This window comes from Hyaena hyaena, unplaced genomic scaffold, assembly GCF_003009895.1.
Source record: "Hyaena hyaena isolate Hyena2069 unplaced genomic scaffold, ASM300989v1 scaffold_123, whole genome shotgun sequence".
In the NCBI taxonomy this organism is placed as follows: Eukaryota; Metazoa; Chordata; class Mammalia; order Carnivora; family Hyaenidae; genus Hyaena; species Hyaena hyaena.
In genome coordinates this window covers 2,303,700-2,316,169 of record NW_024080756.1, presented here as the reverse complement: position 1 = coordinate 2,316,169, position 12,470 = coordinate 2,303,700, and the positions used below count along the sequence as shown (strand labels likewise).

At 37.7% G+C, this 12,470-nt stretch overlaps 1 protein-coding gene across 2 annotated transcripts in view; it reads right to left on the bottom strand.

Moving 5' to 3' along the window:
* The window catches only part of AFG1L (AFG1 like ATPase), a 193,709-nt gene that overhangs the window by 22,145 nt on the left and 159,094 nt on the right, over nt 1-12,470 (bottom strand). For both annotated transcript variants that reach the window (XM_039237448.1, XM_039237449.1), the window contains exons 9-10: nt 12,036-12,106; nt 11,679-11,779 (exon numbers count right to left, since the gene is read on the bottom strand). In XM_039237448.1, the coding sequence (XP_039093379.1) occupies nt 11,679-11,779; nt 12,036-12,106 (172 nt within the window). The remainder of the gene's footprint in view (nt 1-11,678; nt 11,780-12,035; nt 12,107-12,470) is intronic.

Sequence of the window (12,470 nt, the reverse complement as noted above, 5' to 3'; positions counted from 1 at the left end):
TCCAGTTATAGCTTTGATCTAACGGTGGGTTGGCCAAATAGGTGCTACTCTGTCGTTAATGGAAGTAGAACCCTCCTGAACCTTCAATTCTCTGAATATACTCTGCGATTTCCTACTTCTGTATTTTTCATAAAAACAGAAAACCTCAGAGGAAGAAGAGATCATAGGTTCCCCCCATGATGCTCTATTCCTAGGAACAACCAAACAGCCACTCCCACACTCCCTCCCTCCTCTCCCATACCAGCATAATCTTCAACTTTCCAGCCTTTATGGCCTAGTTCCTTTTTAATTAACCACAACTTTCTGCTCACACTAATTCTATAGTACTAATTATAATCTGCCTCACATTCTAGTGATCTATGTAATGATCATATTTTCTCTTCTAAATTAAGGTTGTGTGAATGTACAGATGAACTCTTATTCACGTTGGTACCCCCTATAGCACCCAGAACTATGCCAGCCTTCCATTAAGTACTCAGTAAATATCTGTTGAATGACTAGAGAGAAGTATCATAAAATATAAAAAGGGTAGGGCTCTTGCTATTACCTTGCATAAAAGGTAACAATCAATTACCTAGCATGTTGGTTTATTTGCCCAAGTTTTCCTTCTTGAAAGACAGCCATTTCCAAGGGGAATACTTACTATTTGCTGACCCACTGGAACATGCTGGTAAGTTACCACCCTTCTTAGCAAGTACTGCCTCATTAATCATCCTATTACTTCATGTACCATGGTCCTGTTCAATATAAAATGACTTTTTGTGGACCATGGTTAGAAGTCTACATTTCTCTGCCTGGTCTTTATGCTAGATCTGTCTAAAATTTTCATTCTTATTCATCTTTTCTAACATGTATTCTGCTCTCATTAGGAAAGCATCTTCTGTTCCTCCTGAAACATTCAGTGCTTGGCTTCAGATTATGGTTGAAATACATTCACTCTGCTCATCTAGATTCTACTCACCTATCAAGGTCAAGATCAACTTCTTCCTTAAATCTCATGTCTCCTCAGAGTCTTCCCAATCCTTACTATCCTCACTTTTAATTCCTGATGTACTCATAAGATGTACTAATGAGCACAACTCCTTAAAATAGACTGTTACAGCTCAAAAGAATGAAAGAAATCAGTTGATCATATCACACATTTTACAAATGAGATACTTGGACCCAGAGATGTTAAGCGGTTTGCCCAAGGCCACTCAGCTACATGGTATCTAACTAAGGACTAGAATGCCTATCTCTTGATTTGGTTGGGCCTCTTTCCACTCTACAACACTGTGTGGCATTTGTTCATGTTATTTCCTTTACTAAATTGTAAACTTCTTTGGAAGGGGGGAATCTTACACAACATTTATTTCTTGGTTAACAATAAAAAGATAAAAGAGCTAAGTAACATTTCATCCTAAAATACATAGAAATCTTATAGTTTTTTTAATACTGTAATTTATTTCTAGTTTTTTCTCACAATCTTTTGCCTTAGAATCTTTAGGTTATTTTAAGAAACAAAAATAGGGGCACATGAGTGGCTCAGTTGGTTAAACATCCAACTTCAGCTCAGGTCACGATCTCACAGTTCATGGGTTTAAGCCCCATGTAGGGCTCTGTGCTGACAGCTCAGAGCCTGGATCCTGCTTTGGATTCTGTGTATCCCCCTCTTTCTCTCTCTGTCTCTTCCCCACTCATGCTCTATCTCTCTCTGTCTCAAAAATAAATAAAACATTAAAATTTTTTTTACAAAAGAAACAAAAATAGTGTATTCTAACAATTCTCAAACTTTTTTATAAAATACATTTCAAAGTGATAATATACCTATTGGAATATATTTTACTAAATATTTTAATTAGCAATGTCCTAAGTAATTGCCAATTCTGAGTCAACTGATCTAATCCAGGGGAAAGATATTATGGAGTATATCAAATCATGTATTTTATGGTGGGAAATAGAAAAACTTGAAAATTAAAAATCACAGAATTACTTTATAGATAAAACTTGTTAAAAAAAAAAAAAAAGAGCCAGTTGGTAGGGAAGCATTAGAAAAGCCACAGTATTAAAAAATTTTTAAAATCAAACAAGTACCTTTAAAGTACTTAAAGAGTGTAGGGCGCTTGGGTGGCTCAGTTAGGTGCCAGGCTTTGGCTCAGGTTATGATCTCACAGTTTGTGAGTTTGAGACCCACGTCGGGCTCTGTGCTGATGGCTCAGAGTCTGGAACCTGCTTTGGATGCTGTGTCTCCCATTCTCTCTCTCCCCCACCCCAGTTTGTGCTCTCTCTCTCTCTCTCTCTCAAAAGTAAATAAATGTTAGAAAAAAAAATTTTAAATACCCTATAAGTGTTTTACAGTCTAATTAATTGCTTGATCTACATTTCCTCAAACCTTTATCAATCTTTTCTTGTCTAGACCTTATGTTTAGAGAACTATTTCTGTTACTATTCCTGTTTTACACGTAGAGAAATTGAGGCACTGAGATGCTAGTTATCTTCCCAAGATCACATAGCTAGTTTCTGGCAGAGCAAGGACTTGAACTCCTTAGTAGTTTGGGAATCCAATTCTGTAGTTTAGGGTTGTGATATTACAAGTCAGATAATTCAGCTTATTTTTATTTATTTTTTTATTTTGAGAGAGAGCAAGAGAGCAATCATGTGAGCAGGGGAGAGGGAAAAGGAGGGGGAGAGACTATCTCAAGTAGGCTCTGCACACAGAGCCCAACGCAGGGCTCAATCTCATGAATTGTGAGATCATGACCTGAGACAAAATCAAGACTCAGATGCTTACGTGACTGAGCCATGCAGGTGCCCCAGGTCATTTACTTTAAAATTTTACAAAAATCCTAATTTTGAAAAGCTAATAACAACTTTAATTTTTAAAATTTTATTTCATACTTCTTAATCCTTGAGCAGGTAAATGATACATTCCTCTCAAAGACCAAAACAAATATTAAATACTGGTTTGTCATACTTTCTTACAGAAGTAATCTTAAAGGGAATATGAGAAGTTGTGTCCAATACTAAACCAGACCCTCAAAATAATTGTACTCTTAAGACAGATAACACCTTGGGGGTGTATACCACATTCATCTTTCCCTCGAGACACTCAGGGAATCCCTAGGTGCTTTCTCCCCATTAGGGCGACCAGGCACATTTTCACAGAAAATGAAAGCAAGCTTTCTCCCTCAGAGAAGTTTCAGGTGGCTGAATCTAAGTCACCAATGGCTTACAGACTTTAACATTTTTGGCTATACGCTGCATCACCTAAGAAGCTATTCTTGCCCTACTTTGGGAACAGAAGGTGAGCAAGATTGGCCTCACAATGAGTACTGGAACAGAAAGCTTGTCATGTGAAGAGTAGGAAGGCGTTCTCTCAACCCAGTTTTTCTTCATTCTTTCCGATTCTTCTTTACCCCAACCCCCTTTACATCATGAAAATGGCCACATTCAAGTGGCTATAGGTTTTAAATTTCTAGTCCACCCTCTTTTATGGGCATTTCTCTAAAGGTCTTTTTTCTTTTTCCCTTTAAAACAGCAAAATACAAAAAATATAACATGTAACCCAACATACAGTTATTTCCTTGGAAGATACAAATCATCATCTATAATTAGTAAAAATTGATCCTTCAGTTCAACCTCTAATCTTGTTTTATCTTGAAAAATGCAAACAATGCTTATAAAAATGTCATTTTGGCTTAGTTAACAGAATATGGATGAGAATAGCAACTATAAGTTCCTAGAATAAGCAATGAACAAATTACTATTCATTTTCAGAATAACTTTCTTGATAAAATTTTAGGATGATAAAATAGCACATCCTATATTTCACAATTTGGTTGTTCAACTACACAGAAAAATATTTTTACAAAAATATTTAAGGAGTTCATCGGTTTTTTCAAAAGCCTCTTTTTTCTTTTTAGGTTTATTTACTTATTTTGAGAGAAAGAGAGTGTGCATGTGCGGGGGAGGGGCAGAAAGAGAGGGAGAGAGAGAATCTGAAGCAGACTCGTAGCTGTCAGTGCAGAGCCCAACATGGGCCTCAAACTCATGAACTGTGAGATTATGATCTGAGCCAAAGTCCAAGAATCAAATGCTTAACCGACTGAGACACTCAGGCACCACTCAAAATCCTCTTTTAATTCATAAATATTTCCATTATTTTCTTTTGAAGTTTTTATGATATTATTATCCTTCATTTTTTTTTCTTCATCAAGTTGACCAATCTTCATTTGCATGGACAGGCTTGCTTTTTTATCTATATTGTTACGGTGGGATGTTTACTATACATCAGACAAGCAGTGACTGACTGGCAAAAGACTTAGACATGGTGTGACATGACATTTGAGGAAAGGCTACATTAAAAAAAATTTTTTTAATGTTTATTTATTTATTTTGTTTATTTCTGAGAGAGAGACAGCGTGAGCAGGGGAGGGTCAGAGACAGAGGGAGACACAGAATCTGAAACAGGCCCCCAGCTCTGAGCTGTCAGCACAGAGCCTGACACAGGGCTCAAACCCACAAACTGTGAGACCATGACCTGAGCCGAAGTCAGATGCTTAACCGACTGAGCCACCCAGGCGCGCCTAATGTTTATTTATTTTTGAGACAGAGAGAGACAGAGTGTGAGCAAGGGAGGGGCAGAGAGAGAAGGAGACACAGAATCTGAAACAGTCTCCAGGCTCTGAGCTGTTAGCACAGAACCCGATGTGGGGCTTGAACCCATGAACTGCAAGATCGTGACCTGAGCCGAAGTTGGACACTTAACCAACTGAGCCACCCAAGCACCCATGAGCTACATTTTTAAGTGGTTAGTTCATTTGTGACTATTTTCTTGTTATGATAAGTTTTCATTTCTTTGCAACCATATAACTATGCCAATTCAGATACTGAATACTTGCATGAAGAGGACTCCTGAGATCATTTGGTTTCAGATATAACCTAAAATTCTTAATTAATTATAATGATCTTCTGAGTCAGGCTAAATAGTTCAGTAAACAATAACCATTGAGCAAATATAAAAACACATCCAACCCCAAGTAAAAAAGCAGGCATGTGGTATAGCTGGGACAGTCCCAGCTGTCGATGGCCTGGTTTTCTGGGAGGCTCTTAAAGCTTGAGACTGACCCAACTACCACACCTGACACCACCATAAAAGAAAATCTTTGGCAAGGAATGAATGGGTTGATAGTCTGTAATGATTATTTTTGAGCCATGGCCCCTTCAAAGAAAAAATAATATATATATAGACCTATACATTAGGTAGAAATTTGTCTATTAGTGCCATCATAGATAAAAGAAGGTTTTGACTATAAGCCATAAATAAAACTAAAGAGGCCCAGATCATTCCCCTCTATTCACAACTCTCTCTCTCCCCGCTCCAAGCACATTTCCTCACATCTACAACCCTGTAGGTTAACATCTAGTTTGTTGATATCTCTGGGATTCTTTCTTTGCAAATCTACAATTCAATATGGTCAGTTCAGAAAAGCATATGCAGGGGCACCTGGGTGGCTCAGTCGGTTAAGTGTCCAACTTCAGCTCAGGTCATGATCTCACAGTTCGTTGGTTCAGGCCTGGCGTCGGGCTCTGTGCTGACAGCTAGCTCAGAGCTTGGAGCCTGTTTTGGATTCTGCGTCTCCCTCTCTCTCTGACCCTCCCCGCTCTCTCTCAGAAATAAATAAAAAACATTAAAAAATTAAAAAAAAAAAAGAAAAGCAAATGTAATTAGGAGAGCCTATAGCACTTGCATAACAATAAAGCAAACATTGCCATGTGTCATTCCAAATATTTTATATGTATTAACTCACTTAATATTTATAATAGGTAGGCACCAATTGAGGTACCAAGATGTTAAGTTACTTTCTCAAGATTATATAGTTAGCAAGTGGCTTGAACTCCTTGGTAGTCTGGGAATCAGACTCTGTGCTCTTAATCACTACACTCTATCTGAAAATGTTCTGGACAGGTTACAACAAATCTTTAATTCTGATTCTACCATGAATCCGTATAGTCAGATACTTTGTGAGTTCCCACCTCTGAGCTAATTTTTGAGCCTTTTAAGGAGCATGAAGCTGGCTGTAGCACAGACATCCTGCAGTGTGAGAGCGCCCCTCCCTGCTAAGAACCTTAGTACAGACCTGTCCAACTAAGGTGGCTTGGTATATTCACACGACCCTTGGGTCCTCCTGAAAGCCGTAAAGGACCTACACCTCCAGGTGAGGGACCTCCAACCTTAGGCGGCCTCATATCTTTACTCTTTAATAAGAATATTATCATGTCTCTCTCCCTGTCATGATATGAAGAAAGGGAACTATAGAAGGGTAAAGGAGAATATATTTGGGTGGTCTCTGTTTCCTGTCACTCCCTGCACATCAGAGCTACAGTATGGGGAAGTGAGGCAGAGTCATCTCTGTGGATGTGACATGAGCTTTCAGGTCTCCTTTCCTTACCTTGACACAGGTACTTGGCTTAACTATAGGGCATAGCAGAAGTCAGAAATACTGTTACTTAAGTCAGTGGCTCTCACAGAGCAGTTTGAAGATCTCTAGGGGTCTCTGAGATACTTTCAGGGGTCCTTTGAGGTCAAAACTTGTAATAATAATACTAGGACACTATTTACCTTTTTCACTGTGCTGACATTTTCAGTAGTGGTGCAAAAGCAATGGTAGGTAAAACTGCTGGTACCTAAGCATGAATCAATGCAGTGGCACCAAACCATATGGTGTTCTTCACTGTGAATGTACTCACAGAAAAAAAAATCCAATTCCACTTCAGAATGTCTTTGAAGAAGTAGTAAAGAGGATTTTTTAAAACCTCAACTCTTGAGAACACATCTTTTTAGTATTCTTTGTGGTGAAGGAAGTACACATAAAGCACTTCCACTATATACCACATATAATTGTTATCTGGAGGAAAAGCACTTGTGCAGTTGTTTGAGTTGCTAGCTGAACTAGCCACTTTTATCATGGAACATAATTTTTATTTGAAAGAATAAGTTACAGGCAAACTATGGTTATTTACACTGGGCAGACATTTTCTTATGATATTTCACAGACATTTTCTTGAAAAGGAACAAGTAAGACTGTCACTTCAAGGAAAACAACTAAAAGTAATTTGTTGTCAGTGATAAAATTGAGCAAACAAATGAAAATTGGAATTTTGGAAAGCTTGTTGCTTCCACCATGAACTTAACAGCTTCCCAATTCTTAAACATGTGTTTTTTTCCTGATGAGACTGATGGTGATATTAATGAATCTAATGTTTTGATACTGTATAATTAAATGTGCCAACATTTGGAAGATCTATATAACTCAATCAATATTTTCTAACAGCCAGTGCATTCATTCTCTTATAAAATCATGCATAACAAAAGATCCATTTAAAGTTCAAGAAGAATAATAGAATGCCAAAAATACACTTATACTCTTTCAGATGCTACATTGTAATCAACATTTTAAAATCTTCTTGTCAAGTTTTTTAAAAAATTTAAATAGACTTTTTTTAGAATAGTTTTAGGCTTACAAAAAAATTGAAAAGACAGTACAGAGAGTTTTCATATACTTCCAAACTCAGTTTTCCCTATTTACTATTATTATTATTATATTTATATTTATTTTAGAGAGAGAGAGAATGTAAGCAGGGAAGAGGTACAAAGCGAGAAAGAAAGAATCTTAAGCAGGCTCCACACTTAGGATGGAGCCAGTTGTGGGGCTTGATCCCACGACCCTGGGATCATGACTTGTGCCAAAATCAAGAGCTGGATGCTCAACCACCTGAGCCACTCAGAGCCCCCAGTTTCCCCTATTATTAACATCTTACATAGTATGGCATATTTGTTATATCAAGGGTATAAACTTTCAACATGAATTATTGCTGTTGATGTTAACCTTGATCACATGTGTCTGAAGCAGTGTCTGTCAGATTTCTCTACTATAACGTTACCTCCCCCCGCCCTTTTCATAGTGTGCTCTGTGAAAGGACGTTCTTGTTGAATTTTCATGTATCTTCAAAAAAGAGTATTCATGGGGCACCTGGGTGGCTCAGGCGGTTAAGCATCTGACTCTTGATTTTGGCTCAGGTCATAATCTCACGGTTCGTGGGCTCTGTGCTGACAGTGAAGAGCTTGTTTGGGATTCTCTCTCTTCCTCTCTCTCTCTGCCTCCCTCTCTGCCTCTCTCCTGCTCTCTCTCACTTTCTCTCTCAAAAAAGTAAAAATAAACTTACAAAAAAAAGAGTATCCGCGATTATCTGATATGGCTATTAAAATATTTTTCCCATTTCCAACTACATATCTATGTGAGACCAAATTTTTTTACATACTTTAACCAAACTATGACAAAAGATTGAATGTAGAAGTAAATATGAAGTTGTCCTTAATTTCTATTAAGCCAGACATTAAAGAGCTCTGCAAAAAATATGTCACTCTCTTTACTAAATTATCTTCACTTTGGAAAATGTTATTTTTCATAAAAATGTTACTTATGCTAATTTGATGGGTTGAATATAATGGTTTTTATCATTGTATTTTAAATAAATTATAAACATTGTAAAATTTTTTTCAGTTTTAATTTCTAATTCATAGAGTAAATATCAACAGAGATAACCTATATAAACCAAAAGTTCTTTGGGTCTCTCAATCATTTTTAAGACTGTAAAGGGTTCCTGAAACCAAGTAGTTTGAGAAACGCTTGCTTTAGGGTTAAACTTTTGTGGACCAAAAATGAAAGAACTCTGTTCAAGGAAAGTGAGCCAAAACTGAATTCTAAAGGCTTAATGAGTAAACTGACTATACCTAAATTTCCCTTATTGAAAAATGTAATTCTTACACCTGCAGAAAATTGTTTCCTCAACTGACAACTGTGCTCACAAGTAACTATTTGCAAGAGTAGTTAGTTATTTGTGTCTTAAAAATAATGACAGGTAGCCAGGTGTGTTTGCAAAGTCTATGCAGCAAAATATATCAGTTGATGCATATGCATGGGTGTACACATGTTCACTGTCAACTTCTTGTTTATTAGTTTCCTTTTTTTTGTTTTTTAGTATTCAAGGAATGGAAATTCATCAGCTATGTGTTTTGGTCTTCATCTGTCTATTAATCTTGATTATGGTGCATTAGTTCATATATGGTTAGACTTATAACTGTACCTAACGGTATCTCTTGGGGAGTTGTTAAAAAAAAACATTTTGCTTCTCCATCTAATGCTTTATTTCACTTCATGTATTCCAAACGAAACCTCTGGTTGGGAACTACTTCTGGTTTGTGTCCTGTGCTTGCTACACTCTGAGTAAATACTAAAGGATGAATAGCTTTTATCTCTACTATTTGGCCAAGAGTCAAGGCTGATGGTGTCTGGATGCCAACAGTGGTGATTAGCATCAGGGAATAAGGGCATTAATCACCAGAGCCGAGGCAGCCCAGGAATCTCCCTGGCCCTTTACCTTCTCAGCAGCAAAACCATGCCTGCAGCACTGCTGATTTGTGTGTGCCGTTTCCCAAATATGCTGACCTCTGGCAATACCATGTCCAAATGAGGCAAGGAGCCAGCCTGGCTAAAGGACAGGGGACAGGCAGGGAAGGAGAGAGACTACAAAGAGTTCGGTAGAGAACGGGTCAGATTCCTTCAGGGAGGGTGTGAATCCAATGTCAAAGATTATCCCCAACTCTTTTTGTCCTCTTTCCCTCCTCACATTCTTCATCAACCCTTAAATTAAAGAGTCACCGTTTTGGTGTTGAAAGGCCTCTTGAAAATCATCTTACCCACTTGTTCAACCAATGCTGAATCCTCCCGACAACTCTGGTCCTTCAGCTGCCTTGCAACGCCAATTCAGGGGATGCAGTTGAATGCGTGATAAGGAAGTTAGGACATATGCAGTTACATGTAAAATTTCAACACACATGCAATAGACCTAGCTTGTTTCACATGGGCCCTCAGAATTCTAAGAAGGGGCGCCTGGGCGGCTCAGTCAGTTGAGCGCTGACTTCGGCTCAGGTCATGATCTCACGGTTTGTGGGTTCGAGCCCCGCATCAGGCTCTGTGCTGACAGCCAGCTCAGAGCCTGGAGCCTGCTTCAGATTCTGTGTCTCCCTCTCTCTCTGACCCTCCCCTGCTCATGCTGTCTCTCTCTCTCTCTCTCTGACAAATAAATAAAAAACATTAAAAGAAATTTTTTTAATTAAAAAAAAGAATTCTAAGAAAAGGTTGGGATAAAATCTCATCATTGACTCAGACCATAACTTGATTTAAGGAGGTAAGATGTATACTAGTAACTTTTTACCTGAATTTATTTCATTGTTCTGAAATTTTGTAAATAAAGGAAAAAGAATTCTCTGCAACAGCTTCTTCCCTACCACCTCCACAGAGTGGACTATGAAGATCTGAATCCCTGAGTTTCCTGGTACTAAGTATCGCCTGAAACAATGAGCACATAAAAAAACCAAATACTCAGTATCTGCTCCAGGAGACCATTCCCCCACACTCCCAACACAACAGGTCTGATCTTCCCCTCTCCTCACTAGGTCTCCTTCTATAGAAGAAAGATGAGCCTCATCTTTTCAATACATAGGATTTTTCTCAAGTTTATTTCTCTGGCAAAGTAAGTAAAACTTAAATGGAAGCATTCATAGAATTTTATCTATCTATTTTATCTAGAGATAAAAGGTTATTAGGACCTTGATGAAACTGATCCCATAGAAGGACGAAGGGTCCACATCACCCAGAATGACTTTCACTAACAGGGATGATGTCGTCACATTGTCAGACGATCTTACTAGATCGTAAACCTTGCTGAAGTGCTTTATTTCTGTAATAACAACTGTAGAGTAGATTCATCTCTCTGACGTAAAAATAACAAATTTACACTGGCTAAAAGTAATTAAGTCATTAGTTTTTAAGAAAAGTACTCATAAAATGGTTGGTAACTTCCCACTCACCGAAAAATTCTTTTTTAGTTACCTAAAACTTAAGATAAGTGAGAGACCATTTACATGGCAACTGAGGAATTATGCTTCAAGTTATGTATAATTTGGATTTTTCTCAATATTTACCATCAATAAATACACTGAATATTCACTGAGTACTGAGAATTTTAGAGCTTCTAAAAGACACAATTCATATCTATAATGAAGTTGCAAACCAGGTCTTTCTCATTTATGTGAATGCGCGTGTATATAAACAGTTTTTTCTGTGTTGAATGTTATTATATAATATAGATGCCACGGTTGTAGAAATTCACTGTCTTTGACCGTCACTCAAATAGGTCAGTTATGGGAATAACAGGTGGGCAATGCGAACGAGGGACAAAATTCTTTTATGTCCTACTTCCTTGGATCATGGTGGTATTACTTCATTTTCCTTGTTCCACATACTAACCTCACCACAATTTAGAAAAAAAAAATTCTCTTATGTTTGACTTTTACAAAACATCCCTAAAACTGATTTTTGTTTTGCTTCCAGCAACAGTTGACAGTTCTTTCTGTATTTCTAATTTTGCTTTAGCATCCCTCTAAATGCAAATTTTGAGCCAATATCTATAAAAGGCACAGGGCATATACAGATGAGTATTTTCCCATAATGAGACTTTTAAATCAGTCCGACTCTGTGAATGGTATTTTAAAATCTGAAATAGGCAGAGAGGAAAATATGAAGTATTTTAACATGTGAAAAGGCCAATGAGTCTGGACGTGTCTGGATACTTACTCTCTCACACAGCTCTTCAAATGTGCAGTCGGCAACAGTTCCACAGGCTTTATTCAGCCGCAGCTCTCTGCCTTGCACTTTTAGAATCCTTGGTCTAGTTACTATGGGAACATGAACAAAGACTCAATCTTGTCTGGATAATTACTATAAAATTCATCTCTTACAGATAGGAAATGCATAGCTTGATGAATAATAGCACATGATTCAACACATAAATTAGACAAAATGCTGATACAATGACTGCCACTTGAGCGTGGCATCAACCCATATACAGCAATGGAACTTATTAATTGGTCAGTGGAGATTGGGCATTGTGTTCTAAATGTATTCTCTTTCAAGAGAAATTAACTTACGTACAATCATTTTGTTTCTGAGCCAGCTCATCAAACAACTTATCCATGACAGCCTCCACATCAGCTTCACTTGTGCTACAGTGAAAAGAATAATAGAATATGAAATTAATAACACTTGAAGCCAACATCAAACAGCTGCCTGAGCCTGCTTAGCTTTTTGCCCATAAAGAAAGAGAACAGGATGTTATGCTCTAAATACAAACATTAGATTTAGAATACACTTAAAAGCAGAGAATATTAACTCTCAGGTAGATGATTCTGCCTTATTTGCATACACTGAAAGACTTCTGTGCTTCTGGCTGTTTCCAGTAATGAGACGAACAGGCAGAGTAAATCCATTAATACTATGTGTACACAATGAGAAGAAAGGCTTCTGGCTCTCTCTTGCATGCGAAACAAGAGCAAATAGACAAGGCAGTCAAGCATCCAGCAAAGTATC